Source organism: Ostrinia furnacalis, unplaced genomic scaffold (assembly GCF_004193835.3).
Source record: "Ostrinia furnacalis isolate ACB-3 unplaced genomic scaffold, ASM419383v2 OfSCF6001, whole genome shotgun sequence".
NCBI classification, from domain to species: Eukaryota; Metazoa; Arthropoda; class Insecta; order Lepidoptera; family Crambidae; genus Ostrinia; species Ostrinia furnacalis.
In genome coordinates this window covers 330250-357454 of record NW_021136240.1, presented here as the reverse complement: position 1 = coordinate 357454, position 27205 = coordinate 330250, and the positions used below count along the sequence as shown (strand labels likewise).

Here is a 27205-nt window from a genome sequence, read left to right as displayed (position 1 = left end):
CTATAAACTTTTGGTTTTGCAATACATTTATAATAAGTAGCCTCATTCATCATCTCCCAACTGAGCCAGTGGGTTTTATCAAAATCAGTTTAGTAATTTTTACTCATTATTACACTAGGCAACAGCCTTTGGTCTTTCTTTGAAAGGTTACAAATTAAAAAACAAGTTACTTTCTATCATTATATTTATTTAGTACACAATAAAACAAACTACATAGAATCTAGTGCCGGTGTCTTCCGATGATCTTCTTTCTTCAAGCCATTATGGGTATACCTTACCTTTCTTCAAGTATAGCAAGTAAAATCTGTATTAATTGAAATGTAAAATACTATAATACTATGAAATGTACTAGTCATCTCTTTCTGTGGGGAGCAGGGAGGGTTAAAGGTGGTCCTGCTTCGTTACCGATAAACCTAGAGACGCGCGTTATCTGCAAATCACAGGAATCAGCACAGGATACTGCCACAGCAAACAGGCCAGCGCACCACCGGCCTGCCAAACAAACGCTCATGTTAGTGCGGAGTCTGCAATCAGCCGGCGCTACCTACGTCCATCAGAATGTATGCGATCGTGACGTTATTCTTTACTTCCCCATAAAAAGGCGTGTTTTAACCCCAGTACAGACTTAGTGATGGTATGGAATGATATTTAAGTATTGAGTGCCATGTTAAATGAAAATTCTATCTATTTTAAAAAAGAACGTTATAAATTGTGTCTATGAAATACTTCGCCAAGAGCCTAAGATATGCGTGTCTCGGTTTGTCAATAAGTATAAAAGTTTACTCATAACTTATGAACGGCAACAACAGCAAAACAGCAGTTGTCAGCAATCAGCAACCCCCCCCTCCCCGCAAACCGCCGCGCTCCCCGCGTTCTCCACGCCCTGAGCATACCAACATTATAGTTAATATTACATTTAATTACATTGTATTCATTAAAAACCTCTTGGGTACAAATTGATACAAAGCAAGACCATTTAATTCACGCAAAAAGAAATCAACACAAGTGTTGAAGTATTGACAATATTGAAAGTTTATGAACAAATTACATAAATTGTTTATCACCTGTTTCAAAACAAGATACTAAAATTTAGTAAATATAAAAAAAAAACTTCAGTCAGGTTTTAATGAAGTTATTTACCATGTTGTAAGGTTGTTACAATTTATTTCCCAATATAGCCCAATTGTCCCTCTTGGAGTGTACATGATCTTCTTGATTTAGTACATAAAAACCTGAAATGACATCTAAGGGCCTTACTGGCCAGAGTCCTAACTGCTAATAAATTAATACATCAGGTGACACATTCATTACACACTAATCTAAAAAATTTAGACCATTGCTTTTGGATTTCAGACAGCTAAGTATATTGTACATAAAGGAGCAATGATGTACTACTAAATAAGTAGCATAGGTTTGACATCCAATGTAAAGAAACAACAGGTTTATTTGTTCTAACTGAAGTACACTGACCACCATACTCTAATACAGGTTATCTTATTTGCAAATAAAAAAGGGAAATTGTTAAATTTCTTACATTAAAGTAAACCTAGAGATTAAGAACTTAAGGTATAATTTGTTACATCAAATTTTTGCCACTATGTAGAACATAGTTAGGTCTTGAATGGCTAATGAGTAAGTGTGGAGTATAGTACCTTAGCTGAAGGCTGCTACTCTTGCGGTACAGCACTTCAGCTCTGATTTGGTACTCTCAACCTGAAAAAGAAAGATTTAATTAATTTTGTTTCACAAGGTTCCACAGATTTGAAATTCTATAAAAGAGAAGAAAAAATCTTGCGATAATATTTATAATTTTGCACTATACAAGAACTGCAAAAATTTTTGAAGATTCTACTAGAATTATCTGGTATAATTGAATTTTCATATAAAATCATCATCATTTCAGCCATAGGACGTCCACTGCTGAACATAGGCCTTCCATGTTGACCCCAATGCTTTCCATGTTGATCGATTGGCAGCGGTCTGCGTTCAGTTGGTCATATAAAATATAGAACATTAAATGAACATAGCATCTATTTTGTATTTTTATTAGATAACATCAAATAAAAAGAGCTATTTAACATTGTACAAAGTAAAACTCAAATTACCCATCACTTCAATGTCTGGAGCGGGAGCGGGAGCGGCTGCGGCTGCGGGAGCGGCCGCGCGAACTCTTGGAGTCGGAGCGGGAACGCGAGCGCGAACGTGATCGCGAGCGCGAATACGAGCGCCGGCGCGAGCGGGATCGGGACCTGGATCGACGACGTGAACGAGACCGTGAACGGGAGTTGCTAAAATAAAAACCATCAAAGTTCTATCAGTCTGATTTGCGATTGGCTAGAAATTTTGACAATTCCATGCAAAATAATAACATTCGGACAATTCTGTTGAAAGGACTTCGATTATTTCAATTATAGTTTCAGTCAAATCTTTAAGACCTGAGATATTAACAATAAAACATCATATTTGTAAATTAGTACTATTTATGAAGCGCTGAATTTAAATATATTATTATGGCAAACATTAGAAATTCAAGTCTTTCAACAGAATTAAAATATGTCTACGTAAGATTCAGGCTTTCCACTGCACTGGATCTGCAAGCACCAGCCGGCAGCTACTGCTGAAGCAGTGAATATCAATTAATTTACATCGGACACCAAGCAAAGGTGTCAATTATTAAAAAATAATATTACAAGTCTTTACAAGAATCACATGTTATTTTTTCGATAATTTTAATGTTTGTGGGTTGCAATTGCAAATCCTAAGATAGAATGGCCACCACTTAATTGAATTACAGTTTCGGTAATCTTTAGAGTTAATTTCTTGAACAAATAGTAAATCCTTGTCTAATAAAAAGCAGTTTTAAGGTAAAGTTAAGTCTCTAACCAGCAGCTGAAATTAAAAACACCACAGTTAACAGATGTTTTATAGAATATTTATGGGTTTGCTTGGCTTCAAATTAAAAACAAAATAAAGGTAAAAGTTAATCAGGAAAAGAACTATACCTCTTGCGTCGGTCGTAACGGCTTCTGTAAGGGGATGATGGCCGACCGTATCTGGCCATTTGAACCCTGAGTTCCCTGCCATCCAACATACGCCCGTCAAGGGAATCTAATGCTTCTTCGGCATCACGGCGATCGTAGAATCTAAAAAAACAATTACTATCTTGAAGCTTTGCTACATAAAAAACTGAAAGGTTACATGAAGCGTGGTATTTTCACCGGCACCTTGAGTGGCTTCAATTACAAACATTTTATAGCATAACACACCTGACAAAAGCAAATCCTCGGCTTTCTCGTGTATACCGGTCTCGTGGTATATAAATATCACCAACTTCACCGCATCTCTCGAACACACGACGCAAATCTTCGGGCGTTGTGCGATACGTGAGATTGTCCACCTTCAACGACACCATGCCGTCGATACGAGGCGGCGGTCTACCGTAACTCATTTTGGAGAATACTTTGCACTATTTAAATCACAAATTCACCTTTACTTTGAATAAAAATTATCACTGTAAAACGGCGTCACTACTCGAGAGCTTCACTTGAAAGAATGGCAGCCATTCAATGGCTGGCTTGTGGAATGGCGCCCGGAAAAGGAAATGGTTTGGTAATGGAGATGACGCGTGCTTTCTGTGTTGCCATATGAAATTTAATAAAAACTACTAAATTGAAGCTTTATTATCAAGATCAAGTTTTTCAATAAACTTTTAGAAAGGTGTTGTTTTATTGACTTCTATCGAAACTGTGTAGGGTAATCTGTTTAATGTAAAATGTCTACTGTTTATATAGCAACAAAAACCTACAACTATGTTAAGTAGAGTAATTAGTAAAAGTAGGTAATTAATTAACGGCCTTAGCTATCGTCCGTTAGGTAATTACTCTACTGTCATCTCTATGAGTTACGATGGGATGGAACTATACAGGGTGGAATTTGGTGTAATGCCACCTGGAGGGAAAGTACTCTTAATACTGTAGATAGAACATTTTACTCAAAGAAAACATTCCTTTATTTTTTAAAAGAAAGAGAACTGCATTCTTAGATTTTAGTTTTTTTTTCGAAAATTCTCTACCGTACCATACAATTTTTTGTAAATAATTGAGATAATTTAAGATTTCATGATTTTTCTTTCATTTGATTTATCAAGTTTGTTAGAGAGATTTCATCCTTATTCTTAACCCTAACGATCGATGCAATAAAAATACAGGTTGTAATTTTTAACAGATTTTAGTTGGTTCGATTCCGGGGTGTAGCAAGCAAATTTTTGGAAATCTTTGAATGCAGTTCTATTTCTTTTCAAAAATAACGGAATGTTTTCTTTGAGATTTTTTTTCTATCTACAATATTAAGAGTCTACTGGACTCCTGTCTGTCAGGAAACTTTATCTGCTTCATGTAATTTTAAAGAAACACAAAGAAGTATCCTATAATCCCTCCATCATCACTAAAAGGAGAAAGTATCTAGTTTTTCAGGTTCCAATAACAAAAACGCAATTCTATAAAACACAATACACAGTCAGATCCGCTATTTTATATAACAAAGTAAATAAAATTCTACATATATATGACAAACAGTTCTATCAGTGCAAAAAATAATTTTGAAATGGCTTGAAAACTTAAGTTATGAAGAGACGGAATTCGTCATTGCAAATACATTATAAATCGTCATACACATTACACATCATACAAACACACATATACCTACCCATTACACACTCACATTCATACTTACATCCTTCACGCACACACGCACATATACCCACACACACACACACACACATAAACATATACATATGATGTACATACATACACACACTTCTATACAAAATACCTACCTACATTATATTTGTCTAGGGAAGAGCGGTATCACCTAACACAGGCGTACACCTTATGCCTAAAAGGTGATTCCATTGTCAAAGATTTTGTAAAAGGTTTATATTGAAATAAAAAATTGTTAAATTATTAAATATTAAAAGAGTACTTTCCCTCCAGGTGGCATTACAAAATTCCACCCTGTATAACATACACCTATACACCTATCATTACTACTCGTTCGTTACCATGGTAAAATTATTTAGCATCCAGAATAACATGTCAAAATAATTTATTTCAGGTTTCGTTAAAATTCGCGTTGATTTTTAGATATATCCAAATTAATAACCATGACTGGAGTTAAACAAGTTAGAAACAAAAGGCTTCTACCAGATTTGCGCAAGGAAGGTGAACTTACTAAAGAAATAAATCTCGCTACTAAAGAGAAACATGGAGTGCCGACTGGCTACAGGCTATACTCTCATCATACGCTAGCAAGTGTTAGGAAGATGAGTTATTTTCACCCTTTCTTGTGAGTTAGTTTTTAACTAAGTTCCTCTTACTTACTTTTAGGGTTCCATTGGGCTTTGGGTCACCATAGTGGGCCACATACTTACACCGCGGCCTCGTCATGATAAATCTTGATTTGAAAATAAATAATCGCTATAATCATTAAAACTTAAAACTGGGCAAACTCTAACGTGTCAGAGGCCTGACTTGGAATCGAACTTTGGTCTTTGAGTATTACGTCTTAATATTACCACGGATAACATAAATTACCACGATATTTTATTAGACATACCCTGGGTCGTGGATTAATTAGCCGCAGTCATCATAATTATATTTTACAACCCGCTAGAGCTAACTGCGCATCTCCCCGCGTTCGTCCCGTCCGTACCAGAGCGTCGATGTGACGTCACGGCCGCCAGGTGCGCAGTTAACTCGATTACTGTCCCTTTTAATTCTTAAAGAGGTCGTTTCTAACTAGTGCATTTCCATACAAAACATTTTTGCCCCTTGCAGTTTACCTGATGATAGTCTGGATTTGGTTCTGGCGGCCACATACAACCATTCCACGGAGAAATTTGCTGATAAGGAGGACTTGTATCTCCAGCCTGAGACGATAGGCTGCGAAACCTGGCGCCGGCTCAGGAATACTTATGACAAATATCCCCCCAAGAGTGTGCCTATGGTAAGTTAGATTTTTTTTTATCCACAACGAGGAAGCTCTTGGCCTGTATCTCACCTGATGGTAAGTGACGATCAGGCGGAAGGTGGAATGAATTAAATCAGATACCAGTAAACGACACTACACGCTCGACATCCTATGTATCGTAAAGGGAGGATAAACGTTGTGTTACCAATACACGCTAAAATGGCAGTTGTGCGATATGTAGATCATTCATTTATCATGGCGCAAATGCGCAATAGAAAATCTTCGAATTTGATTTTTTTTCTCAATAATAAACTTTATCAAAAATATTAACCTTATTTTTATCGAAGAAAGACAATTACCGAAAACTAAACTAAGTATACCTACTTAAGTAATCGAAGTAATTAAATCTCTGCGACTTTCAACTTAATTTTCAGTCATTAAAAGTAAGCTCGTGTTATTTTTTTAATGTTAAGTTGAGTAATTAGTAAAAGTAGGTTATTAATTTTTTTTTTTTTCTTTTTTGGCAAGGTTATTAATTAACGGCCTTAGCTATCGTCCGTTAGGTAATTACTCTACTGTCACCTCTAAGAGTTACGATGGGATTTCTTTCGCCCAGGGTCACCCAATGAAGCGCGGAGGCATCTCCGAGCACAAGTCTCCGTTCAGCGTGAAGCTGATGAACTCCGGCGTGCACTCGTCGCAAACCAACCCTGGCTACAGCAGGCAGCCAGCGGGTGGCGCCATCTTCTTTTATTAGTTTTTATCGGATTGCTGGCAACAGATTGGCCATCATGCTAAACTTCGTTGGTCACACGTTGAAGTACCTACCTAAACGTAATTATGGATGGACAGGGACATTTTGATCACTTTTTTTTGTCAGATAATACTTAATTATAAAGCAAATTGTTTTTTAACTTTTATACTAAAATCTCATCAAATATCTAGCCCCAAACTGAAAGAAGACTGATAATATTATAAGACGCAAGTCAAGTAGGTTAATGTAGATATTATGTGGATTGCCAGCCAGCTTAAATCAATCATGTTTAAATGTATTTAGATGTTTAATTTTGTTGCCAGCAATATTTGCTAAAGGAATCTGTCTATAAGAGTAATCGCACTGTTTTATTTAACTTTTTTTTAAATAAATTGCCTAATAATGTAGTTTTTATAAAACATTACTTGACACTATGTAGACTTTTAAAAGTTTTTCAACTTAGTGCCTTTTATACCATTTTGTACGAGGACTATAAGTAGGTCGGTCGTTATTTAGTTGTTTAGTTTGTTCGTTCGAAGTTCGGGGTTATGTTAGTTTCGTTGTAATTAAAGTGTTGATTGTTGTCGTCACTCATGTACCTTAGTTGTCGTCTTAAAATATACAATTTTGTTTCTATCAGTATTTTATTTTATTTATTTATCCACTATTTTATGATACTTACTTATTTACAATAAGGGTTCTTTGTCACTAGGCCTACGGAACCCTAAAAAGCCCCTTGACTTTTTAGCCTAGGCGCAGACCACCGATTTTTCGTTGGCCGATAGTTTAGTCGGGCAGTTAATCAGTATGGGCATGTATGGAAGTGCTCACATTACGCCGATTTGATTTGGCCGATTCTTCATACAAATTAAAGTCGGGCCCAACTATCGACCAACTACAAATCGGTGGTCTGCGCCTAGACTCAATAAGTATTGCTTGGCTGATAAACGTTTGAAGATTTATCTTGTAATTTGTTGGGCTTAAATAATAACACCACGAAGACGTGGTGTTTTACTGTGGAAGGATAGGTCAGATACACAGTAATTAAATAATTGTTTAGATTCTCTAAGGTACCGGGACACGAAATTAGAGTCGCATCCCAAAGAACATCGCAATAATGCATCGAGTTTCAGTATTTTACTCGAAACAATCGAATTCTTAATAAATCCTCGAAATATTTTTCAAATACTGGCATGTCAGAAGAATTGTCTGGAGTATTGTCATACTTCAAATTACATGACAAAAAACATTTTCTCTTGAGTCACTATTCGAAAATTTACACAATTATTTCCATTTAACTATGTAAACTTTAATTAGTAGTTTCATTGTATAAATTCTATAATTCAATATTTAATTAACCGTTTTAAACTTAAATGAATGGATTTCTTGGATTCCATTGGTAAGAAGAAATATTTTTAACTTTATTACGTTTTCTTCTATTACTACCGTCTACCACTTGTCTACCACGTGGTGTTTTTACTTTTACTTTTATTCCCGTAGAATTAAAATCAAAAGATAGAAAATCAAAGCGTGTTCGATCGTGGTACCTTTACGAGCAATTCAAATCCCTCGAGAGAAACCAGCTGGACGCCGCTCAGAAGCTGAAGAACAAGTCGTACCAAGACAGGATCTTGCGGCAAGAGCTGAGCGAGCGTAGGGAGCGGCGCAAGCTATACGACCAGTACGGCGTTTGCCACAGCGAGTCTCGTATCACGAAGAGCGCAAGCGAGGGCAACAAGACGTCTCTCAGCGCTAGCACTGATGATTTCTTTGAAACTTTTTGCGAACTGCAAGAAGATGAGAGATCAAGCGAAGCTGAACACGAGACAGACACAGAAGACGTTTACAGCCAAGACGACTCGCAGACTGGAAAGCGCTACCTCGACGAGTTCAAGAGCTTAGAAAACATTAAAGACGATCAGAGCTTCACGGATAGCGTTAATAGCGTCGTCCAAAATTACAAGTGCTGCGAGAACTTCACGGAAGATCTGAGGGAGGAGCTCGAGCTGGTCAAGAAGAGCATCGCTGAGGAAATCACTCAGCAGTTTGAAACGGTAAAGGAAAACATAGAATGTCTTGAGAAGTACTCTAAATTGTGCAGTGAGGATAAGATATCTGACGCCGAGAGTTCAGAGTCCGTCGATGCCTGCGCGTGCGACTTGAATAAATCACTGCGCCACAATCGGGAAAGCGATATAAATCTGTACAATATATGGTCTAAATTGGTTTCGTTTGCGTATCAAGTCATTCAACTGAATCACGGTAAGGATTCTTTTCCCACTGACTTTTAATTTGAATTCAGCCGTGTTTTAATGAAAATACGAAAATAGATAAAACATTTTGAGGTCAAATTCTTTTTTGTACAGGTAACTGTTACTACGACTACAGTTCACAATTCCTAACTGCTGTGTTGGCCTGTGACGTGATACGAAGAGGCGTCAGTAGAATGTGTGAGTGATTCCAATGAAACGTAATATTTTCTCACTTTGCCTACATACTCCTACAATCAAGTTAGGCATGTAACCAGGAACTTAATTTTAGGTCATATTTTGCAGCCCTACGTTTCACCAATAAAGTTTGCTACTGATGAGTCTGACGCCTCAACTGTCAGTCACAAAAAGAAATCTAGTAAAAACGTCTCAAATTCAAAAAAATCAAGGAAACCTACCCAAACTCAGGTAAAGTTCCAGTATTAAACACTAACTTAGAACTACGAGAGTAGAATTTATAGAAGGCCGAAGAGCAGTACGACAGGTTGATGAACATTTTTTATTGTTTCAGAAACGCACGAAATGCCAGAGGAGTTACAAAACGCGTTCCTACAATAAATATTTCTCAGATGATTATTGGCGTAATTTGTCAAAACACAGTTTTGGATTCAGGAGAAGAGTGGCAACCAGGGCGACCGAGCCCTGGCGAAGTATTGCTAAATTCCCTTCTTGTAGAAGCTGCGAGCTCAGCGAGAAATCCTCTTGCAGCATTTGGCCATCGTTTTCGAAAACTAATTTGTCTGACGAATGTGCCTGCCATTTGAAAGTGGCAAACCCTATGTTGAAAATTGGCCAGTACATAGATAAATTACTAAATGACATCGACGATTGTAAACGCTTGTGAAAATTGTTTATATTCGTTCAATAAATGTAACCTGTGACATCAGTTTTGTTTGATTTTTTTAGTCCGTTGGTTCGTTCTTAAAACTTCCTTATGCGCGTGCGCATTCTTTCACCACGTCCCAAATAGACATCTATTTTATTTATAACATTCTGTTCAACTTACAATAGTTTTAAAAGTATTGAGTAAAGTATAATAAAAACGCAAGTTTAACAAATATGTAACACTTTAATACACTGGTCGTTATACAACAGCGAATTTCAGTTAGTTACATTATTCATTTTTTTTAGTTTTCACGTCGACAATATTTCATAAGAATGTATCCCCTTCACCTCTGAATAAATTCGTATCAACTATATCATGCCACGTGGGAGTAAATGGAATAAAATATGGAAGCTATTTCATATCAACATAGATCGGTGATATAATGAAAGATGGGAATTATCATCTGTAACTTAATAACTTTTATACTGTTTAAATGAACACATCAATGTAAAGGCCTGGAACTATATTTACACAATTATTATTAAGAACACAGATGTTTCTAATATGATTGGTAATAACATTTATAAATATTGCTTGATAAGTGAGAACTACTATAACATGTATAATGGTTAGGTCAAAACTGTTGTAAAGTATTAATTTAGAAAGCACTTAGCAGGCTACAGGGTGAATGTGTCTGTATAATACCGTGGTATAATTAAAATCAAATGTAGGTAACTGGCAATACTTAAAAAATTCTACCGATGCGTTATTTAACGGAAACGTGTTACAATTTCTTGGAACATTAATGAATTTAAGTTTTTTTGTGATTTTTATGGGACTTATGCTAACTAAACGGTTATTTCTTATGTAAATAATATAATTTACAAGTGGATTTTGAATCTGGCAAAACAATTCTTTCGATTTGTACATATTAAATAATTATATGTATTTTCATAAGAAATGGGTTAACGTAATCAATTAAAAAGATTTATACAGGGTGTTAGGTAAATGGGTATATGAGCCGACACTAGCCCATGTTAGTTAACATGGGCATATAAATGGTATGGTGAAGTCAGAAAATTTATATCTTCATTTTAATTATTTTATTTTTCATACAAATCGGATTTTATAAAATTTATTTTGTATGAAAATGAAAAAATTTAATGATGATATCAAATTTCTGACTTCACCATACCATTTATATGACCATGTTAACATGGGCTAGTGTCGGCTCATATAGGTACCCATTTACCTAACACCCTGTATAAGTTACTTACACAATTCTTCTTCTTTATTTCTGCTATAATTGCCGTATTTACAGTTTACATTACTTAAAATGGTATATTTTAGACTAAGAACTCATGGTTTTTTCGTCCCCGTGGTAGTTACAGAATAGTAATTTTATCGTAAGACTCAAGGAGTCAAGGTACAGTCGGCGTCAGATATATCGGAGCAGACAAAGTGACCAAATACTTCTGAACAGTTTAAAATGTCAATAAGTTCCATACACTACAAGTTACCATTAATATCTGAAACAGGTATGTGTGTCGTCACGCACGTCATGTGTCTCATTTACCCAGCTGCGTAGATACACTTGACATTATGAGTGTTCAGATATTATTTGTTAGTTGTGTGTGTTATTGTATGTATGATGTATGAAACTTATTGATATTTTAAACTGTTCAGGAGTATTTGGTCACTTTGTCTGCTCCGATATATCTAACGGCGACTGTACCGACTGCAGGAGTATTTACGGTAATATAAAATTAGCAAATAAAACCGTGACTTTAAATGTGCCCTTACTAAAAAATAAACATATTACCAATCAACCACAGAGCGTAGCTCCATAAGTTCTCAGCCTGACTTATTGCCGTTTTATGTTCCACCAACCACCAACATAACTTGCTTATTTAACATTTCACCATTTATCTAACAATGTGAACGCATCATCTATAGTTAACATTCGTATCAATCGATTCATAAATAGACATTACATATTAAGTTTAAATATTAAGATTACTCGTATTATACGCCGAAATGTATATTTGTATCACATAATCATCTAGTATTATGTAAGTAAAAATCTTTTGGGGCTTTGATGTGCGTTTCAGTTCGCCAGCGATCATCCTTTCTCAGTTGTGTCGATCAAAGCCCGTGTATAGTTAAATTGATAAAAGTGCTCCGCTTTTGTGCTATGACAAGAATTTAAAGATATTACTATGCCTCAATATCTCATTATACTTATAACTTTATATTTTGAAAGTTCTTGGTTTAGGATATTGCTAAAATTTTAGGGTGGATATGAACTGCGTCTAACTTATGCAATCTATGCATCGGTCACCATATTACCGAAATATTAATTTTACAAACTAAAACTATAATTACATGGTGCCCGTTGTCATGGTATTTTTAAAATAATATTACAGCTTTCGATCATTTACAACAATAATGGCATTAGCTAATGATGCGTAGCTAAATATTTTAACAAACAATTAGCTACAAAGCTGGACCGTTAAAGAACTGAATAAAATTACTTTTTAAAATATCCAGTACCTGTTTAGACGTAAAAAGTTCATAAAAATCAATACACTGTTATACAAAAATAAATACGTAACTAGGATAATCATTGATATTATACAAAATTGATTTCGCGTACATTACAATACGAAGTAAAATTTACAAAAATTGACTTCATGAAACACTCGTTGCTTTATCTTAAGGAGTAAGGTCAGTTGCAAGAGCTATCCTTGTTATCACATACAGAAGTAGAACTGAAAAAGTGGATAATTTTTTGTGCAACTGACATTACAAATATTGACCTTGCAAAGGACGCAAACGGGCAGACTTGCTGAATGCTTAAAACGATAAAGGAAATATGGAAGAATTATTTATAAAGAAGGATCACTTATTAACCCTTTCTATATTTAATTCGTCTGAATGTAATTTGTCCTATAAGTTTAGGGTTGCATGCAAGAATCTTAAAAATATTAAATATGTCGCAAGATTTAAAAATGTTGGTGAAAGAGACAACGCGTATAAAACGTCACCATTTAAGCCTTGTCTCTTTCACTTCTCAACTCTTCAAAATTCGACTGATGGATAATATAAAAATAAAATTGAACAACGTAAAATTTACTAATTCAAAAATACATACCTAACTATTTTTATGTTTGTGTTTAACATTTTTCCTCTAAGTTAGTTCATTATTTATAAATTAGCTATAATATTTTGAATCAGTCAGCAGTTGGATAGTTTAGTTGTAATAAAATATGTATTCATTTATGCTCGATGTAAAGAATTGCATAAAAAGAGGCCCAAAAACATAGATGTAGACAATTCAAGGTACAATAAAAGCCAATTATGAAGGTATTTAACAAAACTACTGACTGCGTTTTACCTCGTCGCAACACTGCCACATTTCATTTTTATTTGTTTTTATCTAATTTCCTATTTTTATAGCAATTTCATCAAAAATACTAAATTAAAAAATCAAAACGATTCGTTTTTCAATAATTTCGTATTCAAAATCATATAAATAATGTAATGTGATAGTTTTGCGCATCACAGAATTTACGCTTTTAATTGCGATCGCAGAGGAACACGATTCACATCTTTTAGCAAGTTTTGACTAAGAACAAGCTGCGGGCTTAGTTTATAAAATTATTTATTAGCTAATTAAGTGTGCACAAGAAAGCTAAGGACTACTTAATACCACTTAATTCAGTATTGACGTACAATAAATCATTAGAGTAAAATATTTTGTAAATTTAATTGTGTAATAAGTTTTGTGTTGGGTATTTCAATGACTTATTTCTCTATTTGAATTAAAAATTGATGTACATCAACATCAGGACTATGCAATGCTTTGCTTTCTTGTTCACTTTCTTTCACAATTTCGCTACATAGATTGCCTGTATCGTGGTTGCTTGCTACTTACCGTGTGCGCCAGGTGTTTCGCGGTGTCCTAAGTCAGCGCGGAACGCAACGCTATGTGACGGGACACGATTATACGCCGTATATTGGCACGTAGGCCGCAAGTAAGAGATGTTTTTATTTATTTATTTATTTATACTTCAATGCCAAAATTTTTAACATTAGGCGAACTTAATGCCATAAGGCATTTTCATCCAGTTTACGTTTGGGTTATGCAGAAAAATTACATGAAGAGATGTATATTTTACTAGCTTTGATTTTTGTCTCTCACAGAAAAACTTTATCGCGCGCGTCCCTGTTTCAAAAACCGGGATAAAAACTGTCCTATATCCATTCCCTGGACCCAAACTATCTATATGCCAAATTTCATCAGATTCGGTTCAGTGGTTTAGGCGTAAAAGCAAGACAGACAGAGTTACTTCCGCATTTATAATATTAGTATAGATAATCGCGCTCGTCGCTGATTTAGGACACAGTGCTACAGTGTCCGGCTTCCGAGCCTAGTTGCCAGGCGTTGTCCGGCCTAGTTGTCCGGCGGGTAGTCGAAGTAGTCCAGCTTGTCCTGCGGCGGCGGCTGCGGCTGCGGCTTGGGCTGACTACGCGCGGCCCACGCGTTCGTGGACGTCAGCGTTGCCCAGCCGGACGGTCTGGAGATACGATAGCAACAATAATGTGGTAACTTAGTGTTAGTTAACCTACCTGTGGGCATTTCTAAGAGTTCCATCTGAAGGGATACTCCATAAACATTTAGAGAAATAGCGAGTCTCTCGCAATAAAGTCAATTTAGTTAGCTCAGTGTTATGAATGAATTTATTAATCTTCTCTCTGCAGACCTATCTTTCTTCCGATACGGTAGGATTGTTAATTTTTACGACGCGGCTCGCGTACGTGACCATCGTCAACGCATGTTTCTACCTCATTGCCACAAGCCTCCCGGGAGGATCCCTCCACTTTTCCATAGCCACACCAATCTAACGGTTATACCTGGCCGGATCAGGATGCCTATAGGATGTTAAAATAATAATAAAACTAGCTAGCATCGTTTTATTTATGAAAAAGAAAGTTTTATTCTTTTTCTTGGTCCTTCGAGCCGGATATGAACCAACGACCTATGGTATAAACTTGGTCTTCACTTGGATTTTTATTGGGCATAATCCCAATCTTAGGGCTCTCACTCACGGCGACTTTTTGTAGCGATGCAGTCGCGCTGCTGTAACGTGTAGGCATCACTTCTGTAGTGCGTTGCAAATGCGACTAAAGCGCGTTAGTAGCGATGCAAAAGGTCGCCGTGGGCGAGGGCCCTTACAGGCATGCACGAATGTGACTGGTAGTACTCACTTGTTGCCGGCGGCGGCGGCGGCGGCGCTGGAGGCGGCGGGCGGGCGCAGCACGGGCCCGGGCACCTTGCGCTTGCCGGCCTCACGTTGCACGACTTCCAGTATGCTCATCGCGGGCAGCCACGACTGTGCGGAACAAATTATTTTATTAGTTACCACCGCCACTGACTGATCCTTTTAATACTGGAGCACGCGGCTTTCATGCATGAAAACGGCATAATATGCGCCATAAACGCTACCTCCTCGAAGCGTATAATAACGCGATTTCGCTTCACGTATGAATCGTTTGTTTGAAAAACCTCTGAATGAAAAATTGATACCAATTGCGATTCAGTTGTTACTTATTAAAAACTTGGTGAATAATATTTCAGTTCAGCACAGCCTGACTAGTAGAAAACACAGTATACATGGTGTAATTTGTAATGCCACCTGGAGGGAAAGTCCTCTTAATACTGTAGATAGAAAAGTTTACTGAAAGAAAACATTTCTTTAGTTTTGAAAAGAAAGAGAACTGCATTCATGGATTTTCGAAAAATTTTCGTAAATTCACTACCATACCATACAATTTTCTGTAAATCTAAATAATTAAGATAATTTAAGATTTCATGGTTTTTGTTTAATTTGATTTATCAAGTTTGTTAGAGAGATTTCATCCTTATATCCCTAACGATCGATGCAATAAAAATACGGGATGTAATTTTTAACAGATTTTAGTTGGTTCGATTCCCGGGTGTAGCAAGCAAATTGATGGAAATCTTTGAATGCCTATTTCTTGTCAAAAATAAAGGAATGTTTTCGTTGAGAATTTTTATCTATCAATACTAAGAGTACTTTCTCTCCAGGTGGCATTACAAAATTCCACCCTGTATAGCAGAAGGTCATCGCATTTTTGTTGCAAAATAGCTCTTATTACAAAAACATAAAATTGTGCCGTGCTTTCTCTTGGTCGGCGATCCGAACACATCCTTATTGCAATATCGCACTTATTCCGACTACACAAGGTACCTTCTCGCGGTCGGCGGTGGCGACGACGTTGCGGTTGGGCTCGGCGTCGTAGGCCACGCTCTCGCAGCCGAAGTGCTCGCACAGCTCGTGGATGAACTGCCGCTTCTGCCAGTTCATTGATGGGAACGAGTGAGCGCGCGTCTTCTGCTTCGACTGGTGGGCAAAATTAATGTATAGTTAATATAAGTTTGAGTCAAAGTACTATGATTACAAAACTATTTGCTAATAAATCAAATGTTAAGTTTAATATTATTCTATGTTAAATGCTATGCCTATGCTATGCCAGTGCGGGCGCACTGCGCGAGCGCGCATTAATAGTTGCGCTTGTATTCTCTAGAGAAGGACTTCCCAACCTTTTTTACTGTGATGCCCTTGCAAGATGTGGTGCTTGTTTTATGAGCATAGCTTCTTAAAATAGGGCTCAAGTTTGGAAATTGCTACTCTCACCTCTTTTTCTACATTTATTTTCGATCGCCTCAAGACGTCCTCGAAATAACGCCTGACGCCTCAGAGCGTGGCGACTAACAGTTTGGGAAGCCCTGCCCTAGAGGAAAAACTAAAGCAATAAAAAATATCCAAGGACATAATCTCGTTTACCTTCTTGGCAAGGTGCACGAGCTCCGTAAGCTTATCATGTATCTGCTGCGCGAACGCAGGCTCGCGGGCAGCCGTAGCCCGCAGCGTGTCGCTGTAGCGCGGCGCGAGCTTGGCCGACACGTCGGGGTTGCGGATCTGCAGCGCCAGCGCCATCTGCCGCGTGCGCGCCTCCACGCGGCACTCGTCGTCGCAATCCAAGCTGGAAGGAACCCTATTGTTGTGGGCGGTAGATCTATTTTCGTAATACACTAAAGTCTGTTCGCCGAGAGTTGATAAATATTATGAAATGTCTTGCAATAGCGACTGTCGCTTAATTATCGCATTCTGTATGGCGGGCGTCGTTTGTCACAACGCGCACTGAGTACCATGGTACGAGCCACGCAGCTGTCGTCAAGCGCCCCGGCCGGCGGGCCGCAATGTGTGAAACGGAATAGATTTATTTTACATAAGACCGAAATGAATGGTATGACAGTGGGTAGGGCTTTGCCCAACATTGGGATACACTATAAGTCACTTGATAATAATGAAATACTTTTTATCCAACACAGGGACGCCACGTGTTTGATCCGTATCCCCACGTATGCCCTAACCGGAATAATTTCCGTAAATTTAAAAGAGATAATAATGATAATCTACCAACTTTTTCATTATATCGAGAAAAATAATTAGCGGGCCGCAATTTATAATGAGTTTAGAACATCTGATATTTAATTTTTTTTATCAACTCTCGGCGAATAGACTTTAGCTAAAGTACAGCCAACGAGAAGCGATACCAAATGTAAACAAACCCAATGTCATGGGTGAACCTGTCTGACTTTGACATATTTTGGCGGGAGAACGAGACATTACGACAAATACACAAGATGGGAAGAGACAGAATATATTGTCAACTCGACAGTCGTATCGACCTTTTGTATCGCTCCTAGTTGGCCGTACTTTAGCACTATTTATTTTATTCCCCTTAATTGATATTTATTGTCCGTGGTGCATAATCTTTTCTTAAAGGTTTTAAACCTTTGTTTGTCACCTGTCATCCGATTTGCAATGGAGGGAAGTCGAACCTTAATTTCGAACTCCTCCTATGTTCTTCTGATTAATTTCGTTGCGGGTCCAATGACAGTTTAACATTCCCCCGGGATAAACTTGACCTTCATTGGTTGGGTTTTTATGGCGGTCAAGCTGTAGATCCTGGCTACACAGGAGTTGCAATGGTGGAAACGAGAGGTGGGAATAGTCCCGTTATTGTTAAAGGAGGTAGATCTATTTTCGTAAAATTCTAGCTGGCACTAGTTATAAATATTAATTAAGTTGGGAAAAGAGATAAGGTAACTTACGTTTTGAGCATGGAGCCTGGACGTTGAACGTCGGATAAATCGACGGAACCGCCTTCTTGCATTTTAGTCGCGGCCAGCGCGCTCATCATCCTGTCAGAGAAAACACAGCGGTCAGAACGAGGCTTCCACGCAACAGTAAAACATTTTCATGTGTTTAGATTCGACACTTACACAAACAACCACGAATTCAGGGTGTTAGCTATCTTCTTAGCTCCTTATCATAAGGTTCTGTTCTGTTACTATTTAATTTATACCCGTTTTCACCATCAATCCCTAATTTTTATGTGACCCATATGAAAACAAAATTTCATATTATTTGTTACCACAGGGGTCACTTAAAAATTAGGGATTGATGGTGAAAACGGGCATTAGTCTGCCAAGTTGCTACATAACGAATTATTGTCACCGAGGGATAGGGGACTGCGGCAGGGTGGCGGCGCAGGTCAGGGGGCGCCGTCACATGGTGCCAGAGGAAACAACATTCATTTGTTTTAGTCTCGCGTTGTCGGCGCACGCGCCGTCACCTAGTAGCAGGGGGCACCATCACCTAGTAGCAGAGGACGTCGTCACCTAGCGTCAGAGGAGGCCACTCACTTGTTGTAGTCCCTGGCGTTGTTCAGGGCGCGCCGGTGCCGAGTGGCAGGGGTGACGTCACCTAGTGGCAGGGGAGCCGCTCACTTGTTGTGGTCGCGCGCGTTGTCGGCGCAGGCGCGGTCGGCGGAGCGGCGGCCGCAGGCGCAGGTGGCGCGCACGGGGCGGCGGCAGGGCGCGGCGCTGGGGCAGGGCGCGCCGGTGCCGAGTGGCAGGGGTGACGTCACCTAGTGGCAGGGGAGCCGCTCACTTGTTGTAGTCGCGCGCGTTGTCGGCGCAGGCGCGGTCGGCGGAGCGGCGGCCGCAGGCGCAGGTGGCGCGCACGGGGCGGCGGCAGGGCGCGGCGCTGGGGCAGGGCGCGCCGGTGCCCGAGTGGCAGGGCGCGGCGCACGGGTGCCCGCAGCTGGGGCGCTTCTCGTTGCACGGCTGAGTGCATCTAAGGAACATAAACCATAAACAGTGATAGTGATCTCCCTAAAATTAAATGACTATTTTCTGTGTCTCAGTTAGTTCTAAAATACTACGAACCTATAGTATACCTAATTCTTTCTGTATTTGTGTTATGTTTTGTGTACAAGCCATACCAAGATGTCGAAATGTCGTTAAAAAAACAGTATGTATCATTTAATTTTGTTTTTTTGAAGTCTAATTGCCAAAATGTCTCCAACTCTCATTTAATGTCGTTAAATTGCTACTTCAATCATGATTTAATAAACAGAGTACTTAATTACCTATTTATTATCTGTTTTTTACCTATACCTGTGCATAATATAGCAAGTAGAATTCCTGACACATATGCAATTCTTTATTTTGGTTACATACACAGCCTCTTCTACATATTTACTATAAAAATACGTCATCATTTATCTCACTTATGCCACTGCCGACCTACGAGTCGCATAATACTTACTTATTTTGCATACCAAACGATTTACCTACCTCAACTCAATTATGTAGACGCATTCACTTTACACAGTTATAAATTATATTGTGCCGCCCTCGCTCCGTTCACCTCTGACATTCTAAATACATTACTGAATACGTGCTTATTTATTTACTGTTGTGTGGTTCGGCCCGGCCGAAAATTATATTTTGGCCGGACCGTAATCGATAATGGTTAATATTTACTATCAGAATGTCAGGGGTCTGCGGACGAAGACGGTACAGTTTAAACGAAGTGTGCAACTACACAACTATGATATTGTGCTGTTAACTGAGACGTGGCTACTTGATGGAATTAGTAATAATGAACTATTCAGTGATGTGTATATGGTGTGGCGGCGAGACCGCGACTACTCGAGTGTCGGGCAGTCGCGCGGAGGTGGGGTCCTCATTGCGATCCGCCGTGACCTTGTAGCGCACGCGCGCCCCGAATGGCATTCTACAGCGGAAGATATTTGGGTTTCTCTTGATATTGGTGCGAACAAAACAAATAATTATCCTTTTACATTACATATTGGCTGTATATATTTATGCGAACAAAATCAGGGTTTATCTCTCGCCACGCAATTATCTAATTTTTCTGACAAAGTCCTTTCTGCCTGTGCTAGTAGTCCTCATGACAAATTTTTTATAGCCGGTGACTTTAACCTGAGCGATATTTCTTGGTGCTCGCTAAGTCACACTACTCATCTTACTCCTACATTTCGCAGTACTGATATCAATCATAGCGAAATACAAGACCTATTGAATATTTGCGACCTGAACCAATTTAATAACATTAGGAATCATAGGAGCGAGTTACTTGACCTAGTTTTGTCAAATAGTGATGTGTCGGTTTTCCACTGCACTGAACCACTGGTGGAGGAAGATGCTTACCATCCAGCCCTAATTTGCCACTTAAACTCCATTGAGCTACCTGATTTAAAGCCTCAGCCTAGACCCAAATATCTTTACAACAAGGGAGATTTTACCGCCATATGCACTGATCTTGACAACCAGGACTGGGATACCCTTCTGTCCTGTGGGACGGTGGACGATGCGGTCGAGTCATTTAACACTTTACTATGTACCTTAAGAGACAAGTATATACCGTCTAAATCTGTCCACCCGGGTCGATACCCAGTGTGGTACTCTCCTGCGTTGAAGAAAATCCTTAAAGAAAAAAATAAGGTTCATAAAAAACTTAGGATATATGGTAATAGGGCCGATTATGTCACATTCAAAGTTCTACGGGAGCGAGTAAAAAGGGTGGAACAGGAATGCTTTGATATTTATATAAAGAATACTGAACTTTCCATTCGTGATAATCCTAAAGCTTTCTGGTCCTACATACATGCTAGCTCGAAACATAGCTCGTATCCCTCCTCTATGACTATTGATAATAGTACCGTAACGTCAGGTGACGAGATCTGTAATGCCTTTGCCGAGTTCTTTAGCTCTAACTTTCTGAAACCGGGTTCTGAAACTAATGTTCCTCCCAGTGATACTTCGTTGTCGGATGTGACACTCTCGGTCTCTCCCGATATTTGCTCTATCGAAATCGTTGAAGAAAAAGTGTACAATATTCTAAAATCACTCGATTGCAATAAGTCGGCGGGACCAGACGGCTTGCACCCGGTCCTTATTTCAAGATGCGCGGAAAATCTGACTTTTCCTATTAGTTATTTGTTTAACCGTTCTATAAAAGAAGGTGTGGTACCTAGGATCTGGAAAACCGCGACCGTCACTCCTATTCATAAAAAAGGCCCTAAACGTGAGATTGCAAATTATAGACCAATATCCAAACTCTGTGTTTTAGCTAAAGTACTGGAAAAAATAATTCACGAACAAGTGTATGTTGCCCTCAAGCATGCTTTCATACCCCAGCAACATGGTTTCTTAAGAGGAAGATCTACAGCTAGCAATCTCGTGGCATTTCTGGATGACGTATCTCATGGTATGCAGTCCGGAGGCCAGATTGACACAATATATACAGATTATACCAAAGCATTTGACCGAATTGATCACGCGATCCTGCTCACTAAGCTACAGTCCGCTGGAATTCACGGGGATCTCTTTAGATGGTTTCGATCCTACATCGCGGATAGATGTCAGACTGTAGTTCTTAATGGTTTCTCTTCTAATTCACGTTTCTCCGCCATTCCATCAGGCGTTCCACAGGGTTCGATCCTTGGTCCACTGTTATTTATACTTTTTATAAATGACATTCATAAATGTTTCATTCATTCTCGGTGTCTATTATTTGCTGATGACATGAAGGTATACNTCAAATGAATCTTAGATTAAGTAAGGTTTATATCAAATGTCTTTATGCGTTGTGATTGGTATCTGAAATGATATTATTAGAAATGATTTATTATATGAAGTAAACATTATAATTATGTTAAAAAATTATATCAAGTGTTATTATACCATACGTTTATTATACAATATGAACGTTATTGAAATGAATTTATATAATATAAACTTATATAAACTGTCACGCACCCTCAAAAATCTCTATGAAGATTTTGTTTCTTGAAAATAGCCGCTAGGGGCGCTGTACAATATGTCATACAATTAATGTCATTTTCTTACGCAGTCGCTAGCGAGCACACCTAACGTAAACTCATGGTAAGCACACAGATGAATGTGCATGGTATGAAATGAAGTGGGTTTATCGTATCGTGTAACAACGTCACATTTATCAATCAATACTACTAGCGCCATCTCGTGGTGTTCGCCTGCATTACCAAGCCACCGCGGATCACCGTGCTTATTGCAAGATCTATTAAGTCTAGGAAATGTTTGCGCCGCTCGCCGCTAGATGCCACTAGCACATTGAGAGTCGATTTCTACACCGCGGTGTCCAGATTTTTTTTCTCTTAAAGACCTTTCGACGATTATGTTGAATATTGTAAGTTTTGTGAGGCGTAAGTAATAAGCCAAGGTTGCATCCGACTGTGACGTTCTTTCGGGGAATCACAGATTGGGACTTCCGAACGCCTAATTACAAGTTGCCAGCGATTCTCCCGCGTCTGTGTCCAACGTCCTTGCGGGAATTGGTCTACGGACGGGAGACGCCCGCACTTCATTTTTGTATCTGCCCCGTACTTTGAAATAAAAGTACCCCATTTTTGCATCAACGCGGTGTTGTTATTTGGAGCCCTTCACCCCGCTTGTCAGCCGAAAAACTCAACCCTACAAAACTGGCGACCAACGGTGGGCCTGACAAGCACCAGCCCAAATACATCACCAAGTTCGGCCGTGTCACCACCTATCCAGTAAGCAGCAACCAAAGCAAGAAGATGACAGTAAGCTTAACGAATGAGCAGTTCCAAGCACTACTTGCAAAACTTTCAATGAGCCGCCGAGGAAGCTTCGCTCAATGCACGGCAAGTTATGAAGGTGAGAAGAACCCCGAAACGGTTGAAGCATTTTTAGCGGCAGTAAGCATATTCAAGAAGATAGAAAATATCCCAGACCAGGAAGCTCTTGATGGAGTCCCACTATTACTCAAGGGTGAGGCTGCCATCTGGTGGCAAGGAGTCAAAACACAAGTGACTACCTGGGAGCAATTCGGGATTCGATTACGCCATGCATTTGCACCAAAGAAACCTGCGTACATCCTGTACCAAGAAATAGTCGGTGAAAAACAGCGCGATGACGTCACAACTGAAAAATTTGTAGCTCACAAAAGAATGTTGTTCGCGCAGCTGCCTTCACCACAACACACAGAGGAACAACAACTCGATATGATTTTCGGACAAATAAACCTCAAGACGCACGGAACGGCAACGTCGCAGTCGACCCATATTATTTGAATTATTTGGCGGGAAAATAGTTTTTGGCTTTTAATTCTGAAACTAAGAGGCCTAGAGATTTGAAATTATGTCTCGTGTGTACTTCAATTATAACGAATTATTTGATCTTTAAAACGCAACTCTAACTTATACGGTTTTAATAATCCACCGTGTGTTACGTGTCACCAGCTTACACATACGTATCGGTTCGTAGTTCGAAAACGGTTCGAAATAAAGCTTTGAAAGAATTGAAGTCGGGTTTTTTTATTCGACTTTAATTTATGAGATATAAAACATTGATGTAGCTTAAATATTTACGAAGATACAGATGTGTAAGCTGGAGACACGGTACTCCAGCTCGCACATAGTTTTTTGATCGTGGTTTTAACAGTATTTGAGCTAAAGTCTTGAAAAGTGGAAAGCCTACTATTTGGATTCGACTGTAATTTTTGAGGTATAATACATTATCGTAGCATAAATATTTACGAAGATACAGATGTGTCAGCTGGAGACACGTGTCCTCAGCTTACACATAGAAAACAACTCATAGTTATGAAGTTCTAATGGCTCTAATTGAATGACTGAGAGGTTTGATGACTCTAATTAGGCTTTTATTGATGGTATACTTGGAATTGCTCTAGGGCCAATGAGGAAGTTGGAGACATACACGTGGGCAGACGGCGGCCGGCGAGGGATAAGGACACCAGCAGCGAGCCCAGGTGAGCGTACGACATCTAAGAGACCTCGTACGACATCTATTTGACCTCACACGACATCTGGGAGACCTCGTATGACATCTGGGAAACCTCGTACGTCATCTAGGAGACCTCGTACGACATCTAGGAGTCATCGCAAGACATTTAATGGTCTTTGTAAAGCTTCGTAACTTTGCACATAGTACAAACTAGCTTTTGCCCGCGACTTCACCCGCGTGAAATTTAGTTTGTCACCTATATGTTATTCTGGGTATAAACAATAATACTGTAAAGTTTAATCAAAATCCGTTCAGTAGTTTTTGCTTGAAAGAGTAACAAACACCCAATGGTTTGAAGTGCGCCGCCGATGGGCTATCGTGGTAAGAAAACTATTACTAACGCAAGCATTTTTATTTAGATTACCACTAGGGGTTAACGGGTCTACTAATCTTTATTACCCTACTGCGCCCGAAGGAGGGTTATTTATTTGTATTTTTTGACTAAAACAGCCTAACTAATGATTTATTTTTACCCCACAGCCACTCTTCCCCAGTCCACCGCTCGCAGTCCTTCCACACAACCAACATGGCGGAGCTGCAGCTGGACTACTCCTCGGACGAGGAGCAGCTGGCCGCACTCCCCGCGGACGCCATGCTCGCGTCGGTTCACTCGGACATCCTGGACGCGAGGCCGCGGGAGCACCGCAGGCGGCAGGCGGGCGGCAGTGACGTGCTGCTGGCTAGGGACTACGTCACGCATTTCCAGGTGAGATTTGGTCTAAGCTAGAAGTCTTGAAATCAAGAATTTGCAGGTTTTTTTCCAAGATCTAGAAACTTTTTTATGTAGAGGGCTACTAGCTGAGACAGTGGCGCCAACTAGTGAGCAGTAAGGAGTAAGTTAGTTCCGAGTTTTGTTAACAGATGGCACCTGTGTTAAGAGTTAGTTCCGAGTTTTGCTAAGAGATGGCGCTTGTTAAATTAGTTTAGATTTAGACATATTAAGAGGGCACCTTTATTGAGTTAGTTCCGAGTTTCACTAAGAGATGGCACTTTTGTTGAGTATGTTCCGAGTTTCATTAAGAGATGGCACCTGAGTTAATAGTTCCTGGGTTTGTAAAAAGATGGCACTGGTGTTGAGTTAGCTCTGGGTTTGATAAGAGATGTCACCTTTAGTGTGTTAATTCCGGGTTTAGATAAGAGATGTCACCTTTAGTTTGTTAATTCCGGGTTTAGATAAGAGATGACACCTGTGATGTGTTAGTTCCGGGTTTTGATAAGAGATGGCACCTTTGTCGAGTTCCGAGTCCACCGCTCGCAATCCTTCCACACAACCAACATGGCGGAGCTGCAGCTGGACTACTCCTCGGACGAGGAGCAGCTGGCCGCACTCCCCGCGGACGCCATGCTCGCGTCGGTTCACTCGGACATCCTGGACGCGAGGCCGCGGGAGCACCGCAGGCGGCAGTGACGTGCTGCTGGCTAGGGACTACGTCACGCACTTCCAGGTAAGCTATATAAGCCAGAGGTCTTAAAATCAAGTATTTGCAGGTTTTTTTTCCAAGATCTAGAAACTTTTTTATGTAGAGGGCTACTAGCTGAGACAGTGGCGCCAACTAGTGAGCAGTAAGGAGTAAGTTAGTTCCGAGTTTTGTTAACAGATGGCACCTGTGTTAAGAGTTAGTTCCGAGTTTTGCTAAGAGATGGCGCTTGTTAAATTAGTTTAGATATAGACTGTCTTCTATTAAGAGGGCACCTTTATTGAGTTAGTTCCGAGTTTCACTAAGAGATGGCACTTTTGTTGAGTATGTTCCGAGTTTCACTAAGAGATGGCAGCTTTATTGAGTTAGTTCTTGGTTTTAATAAGAGATGGCACCTGTGTGGAATTACTTCTGGGTTTTTCTAATAGATGGCACTTTTAGTGTGTTAGTTCCGGGTGTTGATAAGAGATGGCACCTTTAGTGTGTTAATTCCGGGTTTAGATAAGAGATGGCACCTGTATGGAATTAGTTCCGGTTTCGATAAGAGATGGAAACTTTGTCGAGTTAGTTCTAAGTCCACCGCTCGCAGTCCTTCCACACCAGCAACATGGCGGAGCTGCAGCTGGAATACTCCTCGGACGAGGAGCAGCTGGCCGCACTCCCCGCGGACGCCATGCTCGCGTCGGTTCACTCGGACATCCTGGACGCGAGGCCGCGGGAGCACCGCAGGCGGCAGGCGGGCGGCAGTGACGTGCTGCTGGCTAGGGACTACGTCACGAACTTCCAGGTCAGAATAAATCTAAGCCAGAGGTACTTAATTCAAGCATTTCCAGGTTTAAGCCAGACGTCTTAGAAGCTACACCCTGTATAAGCCAGAGGTCTTACAAGCATTTCCAGGTTTTTTACAAGGTCTTGAAACTTTTTTGTGTAGAGGGTTACAGCAAAGACAGTGGCGCCAACTAGTGAGCGGTAGGCAAGGCAGTTGTGAGTTAGTTCCGAGTTTCACTAAGAGATGGCAGCTTTATTGAGTTAAGCGAGCGGTAGGCTATGAGGCAATGACGTGGTGCTGGCTAGGGACTACGTCACACACTTCCAGGTGAGATTTGGTCTAAGCTAGAAGTCTTGAAATCAAGAATTTGCAGGTTTTTTTCCAAGGTCATGAAACTTTTTCATATAGAGAGCTGCAGTGGCGCCAACTGGACACTGGACTGTACAGGAGAGGCAGTTGTAAGTTAGTTCCGAGTTTCAATAAGAGATGGCAGTTTTATTGAGTTAGTTCTGTCTGGGTTTTACTGAGTGTCATTTTAGGTGTGTTAGTTCCGGGTTTGCTAAGAGATGGCAGCTTTATTGAGCTAGTTCTTGGTTTTAATAAGAGATGGCACCTGTGTGGAATTACTTCTGGGTGTTGCTAAGAGATGGCAGCTTTGTCGAGTTCCGAGTCCACCGCTCGCAGTCCTTCCACACAACCAACATGGCGGAGCTGCAGCTGGACTACTCCTCGGACGAGGAGCAGCTGGCCGCACTCCCCGCGGACGCCATGCTCGCGTCGGTTCACTCGGACATCCTGGACGCGAGGCCGCGGGAGCACCGCAGGCGGCAGGCGGGCGGCTGTGACGTGCTGCTGGCTAGGGACTACGTCACGCACTTCCAGGTAAGTCTTAAAATCAAGCATTTCCAGGTTTTTTCCAAGGTCTT

The 27205-nt window shown here is 39.8% G+C and overlaps 4 protein-coding genes across 8 annotated transcripts in view; 2 read left to right on the top strand and 2 right to left on the bottom strand.

Moving 5' to 3' along the window:
* Nucleotides 1–166: 166 nt before the first annotated feature.
* Nucleotides 167–3738, bottom strand: SC35 (SR family splicing factor SC35). 4 transcript variants are annotated; one of them, XR_003656628.1, is made up of 5 exons: nucleotides 3267–3738; nucleotides 3003–3143; nucleotides 2106–2249; nucleotides 1653–1713; nucleotides 167–883 (listed from the first exon to the last, which is right to left on the bottom strand). XR_003656628.1 is itself a non-coding variant. In XM_028316995.1 (4 exons), exons 1-3 carry the CDS (start codon nucleotides 3446–3448, stop codon nucleotides 2114–2116), a joined length of 459 nt encoding a protein of 152 aa, XP_028172796.1. In that variant the 5' UTR covers nucleotides 3449–3736; the 3' UTR covers nucleotides 167–1713; nucleotides 2106–2113. The 4 variants fall into 4 exon arrangements, 2 of the variants coding, with proteins under 2 accessions (XP_028172796.1, XP_028172795.1); XR_003656627.1 differs by having other exon boundaries at nucleotides 2106–2288; nucleotides 3267–3729; XM_028316995.1 differs by having other exon boundaries at nucleotides 167–1713; nucleotides 3267–3736.
* A 1281-nt stretch (nucleotides 3739–5019) lies between these two features.
* LOC114361812 (uncharacterized protein C1orf194) lies at nucleotides 5020–7360 on the top strand. Its single transcript, XM_028316999.1, has 3 exons — nucleotides 5020–5343; nucleotides 5835–6003; nucleotides 6584–7360. The coding sequence occupies exons 1-3, from the start codon at nucleotides 5162–5164 to the stop codon at nucleotides 6722–6724; spliced, it is 492 nt and encodes a 163-aa protein (XP_028172800.1). The 5' UTR covers nucleotides 5020–5161; the 3' UTR covers nucleotides 6725–7360.
* Nucleotides 7361–7646: 286 nt separating this feature from the next.
* LOC114361810 (uncharacterized) lies at nucleotides 7647–9868 on the top strand. The gene is made up of 5 exons (XM_028316998.1): nucleotides 7647–8120; nucleotides 8222–8983; nucleotides 9088–9171; nucleotides 9263–9399; nucleotides 9503–9868. Exons 1-5 carry the CDS (start codon nucleotides 8099–8101, stop codon nucleotides 9833–9835), a joined length of 1338 nt encoding a protein of 445 aa, XP_028172799.1. The 5' UTR covers nucleotides 7647–8098; the 3' UTR covers nucleotides 9836–9868.
* A 4133-nt stretch (nucleotides 9869–14001) lies between these two features.
* Nucleotides 14002–27205, bottom strand: part of stc (nuclear transcription factor, X-box binding stc) — a 32697-nt gene continuing 19493 nt past the window's right edge. For both annotated transcript variants that reach the window (XM_028317005.1, XM_028317007.1), the window contains exons 12-17: nucleotides 18865–19050; nucleotides 18024–18113; nucleotides 16690–16888; nucleotides 16093–16245; nucleotides 15089–15213; nucleotides 14002–14397 (exon numbers count right to left, since the gene is read on the bottom strand). In XM_028317005.1, the coding sequence (XP_028172806.1) occupies nucleotides 14274–14397; nucleotides 15089–15213; nucleotides 16093–16245; nucleotides 16690–16888; nucleotides 18024–18113; nucleotides 18865–19050 (877 nt within the window). In that variant the 3' untranslated portion in view covers nucleotides 14002–14273. The remainder of the gene's footprint in view (nucleotides 14398–15088; nucleotides 15214–16092; nucleotides 16246–16689; nucleotides 16889–18023; nucleotides 18114–18864; nucleotides 19051–27205) is intronic.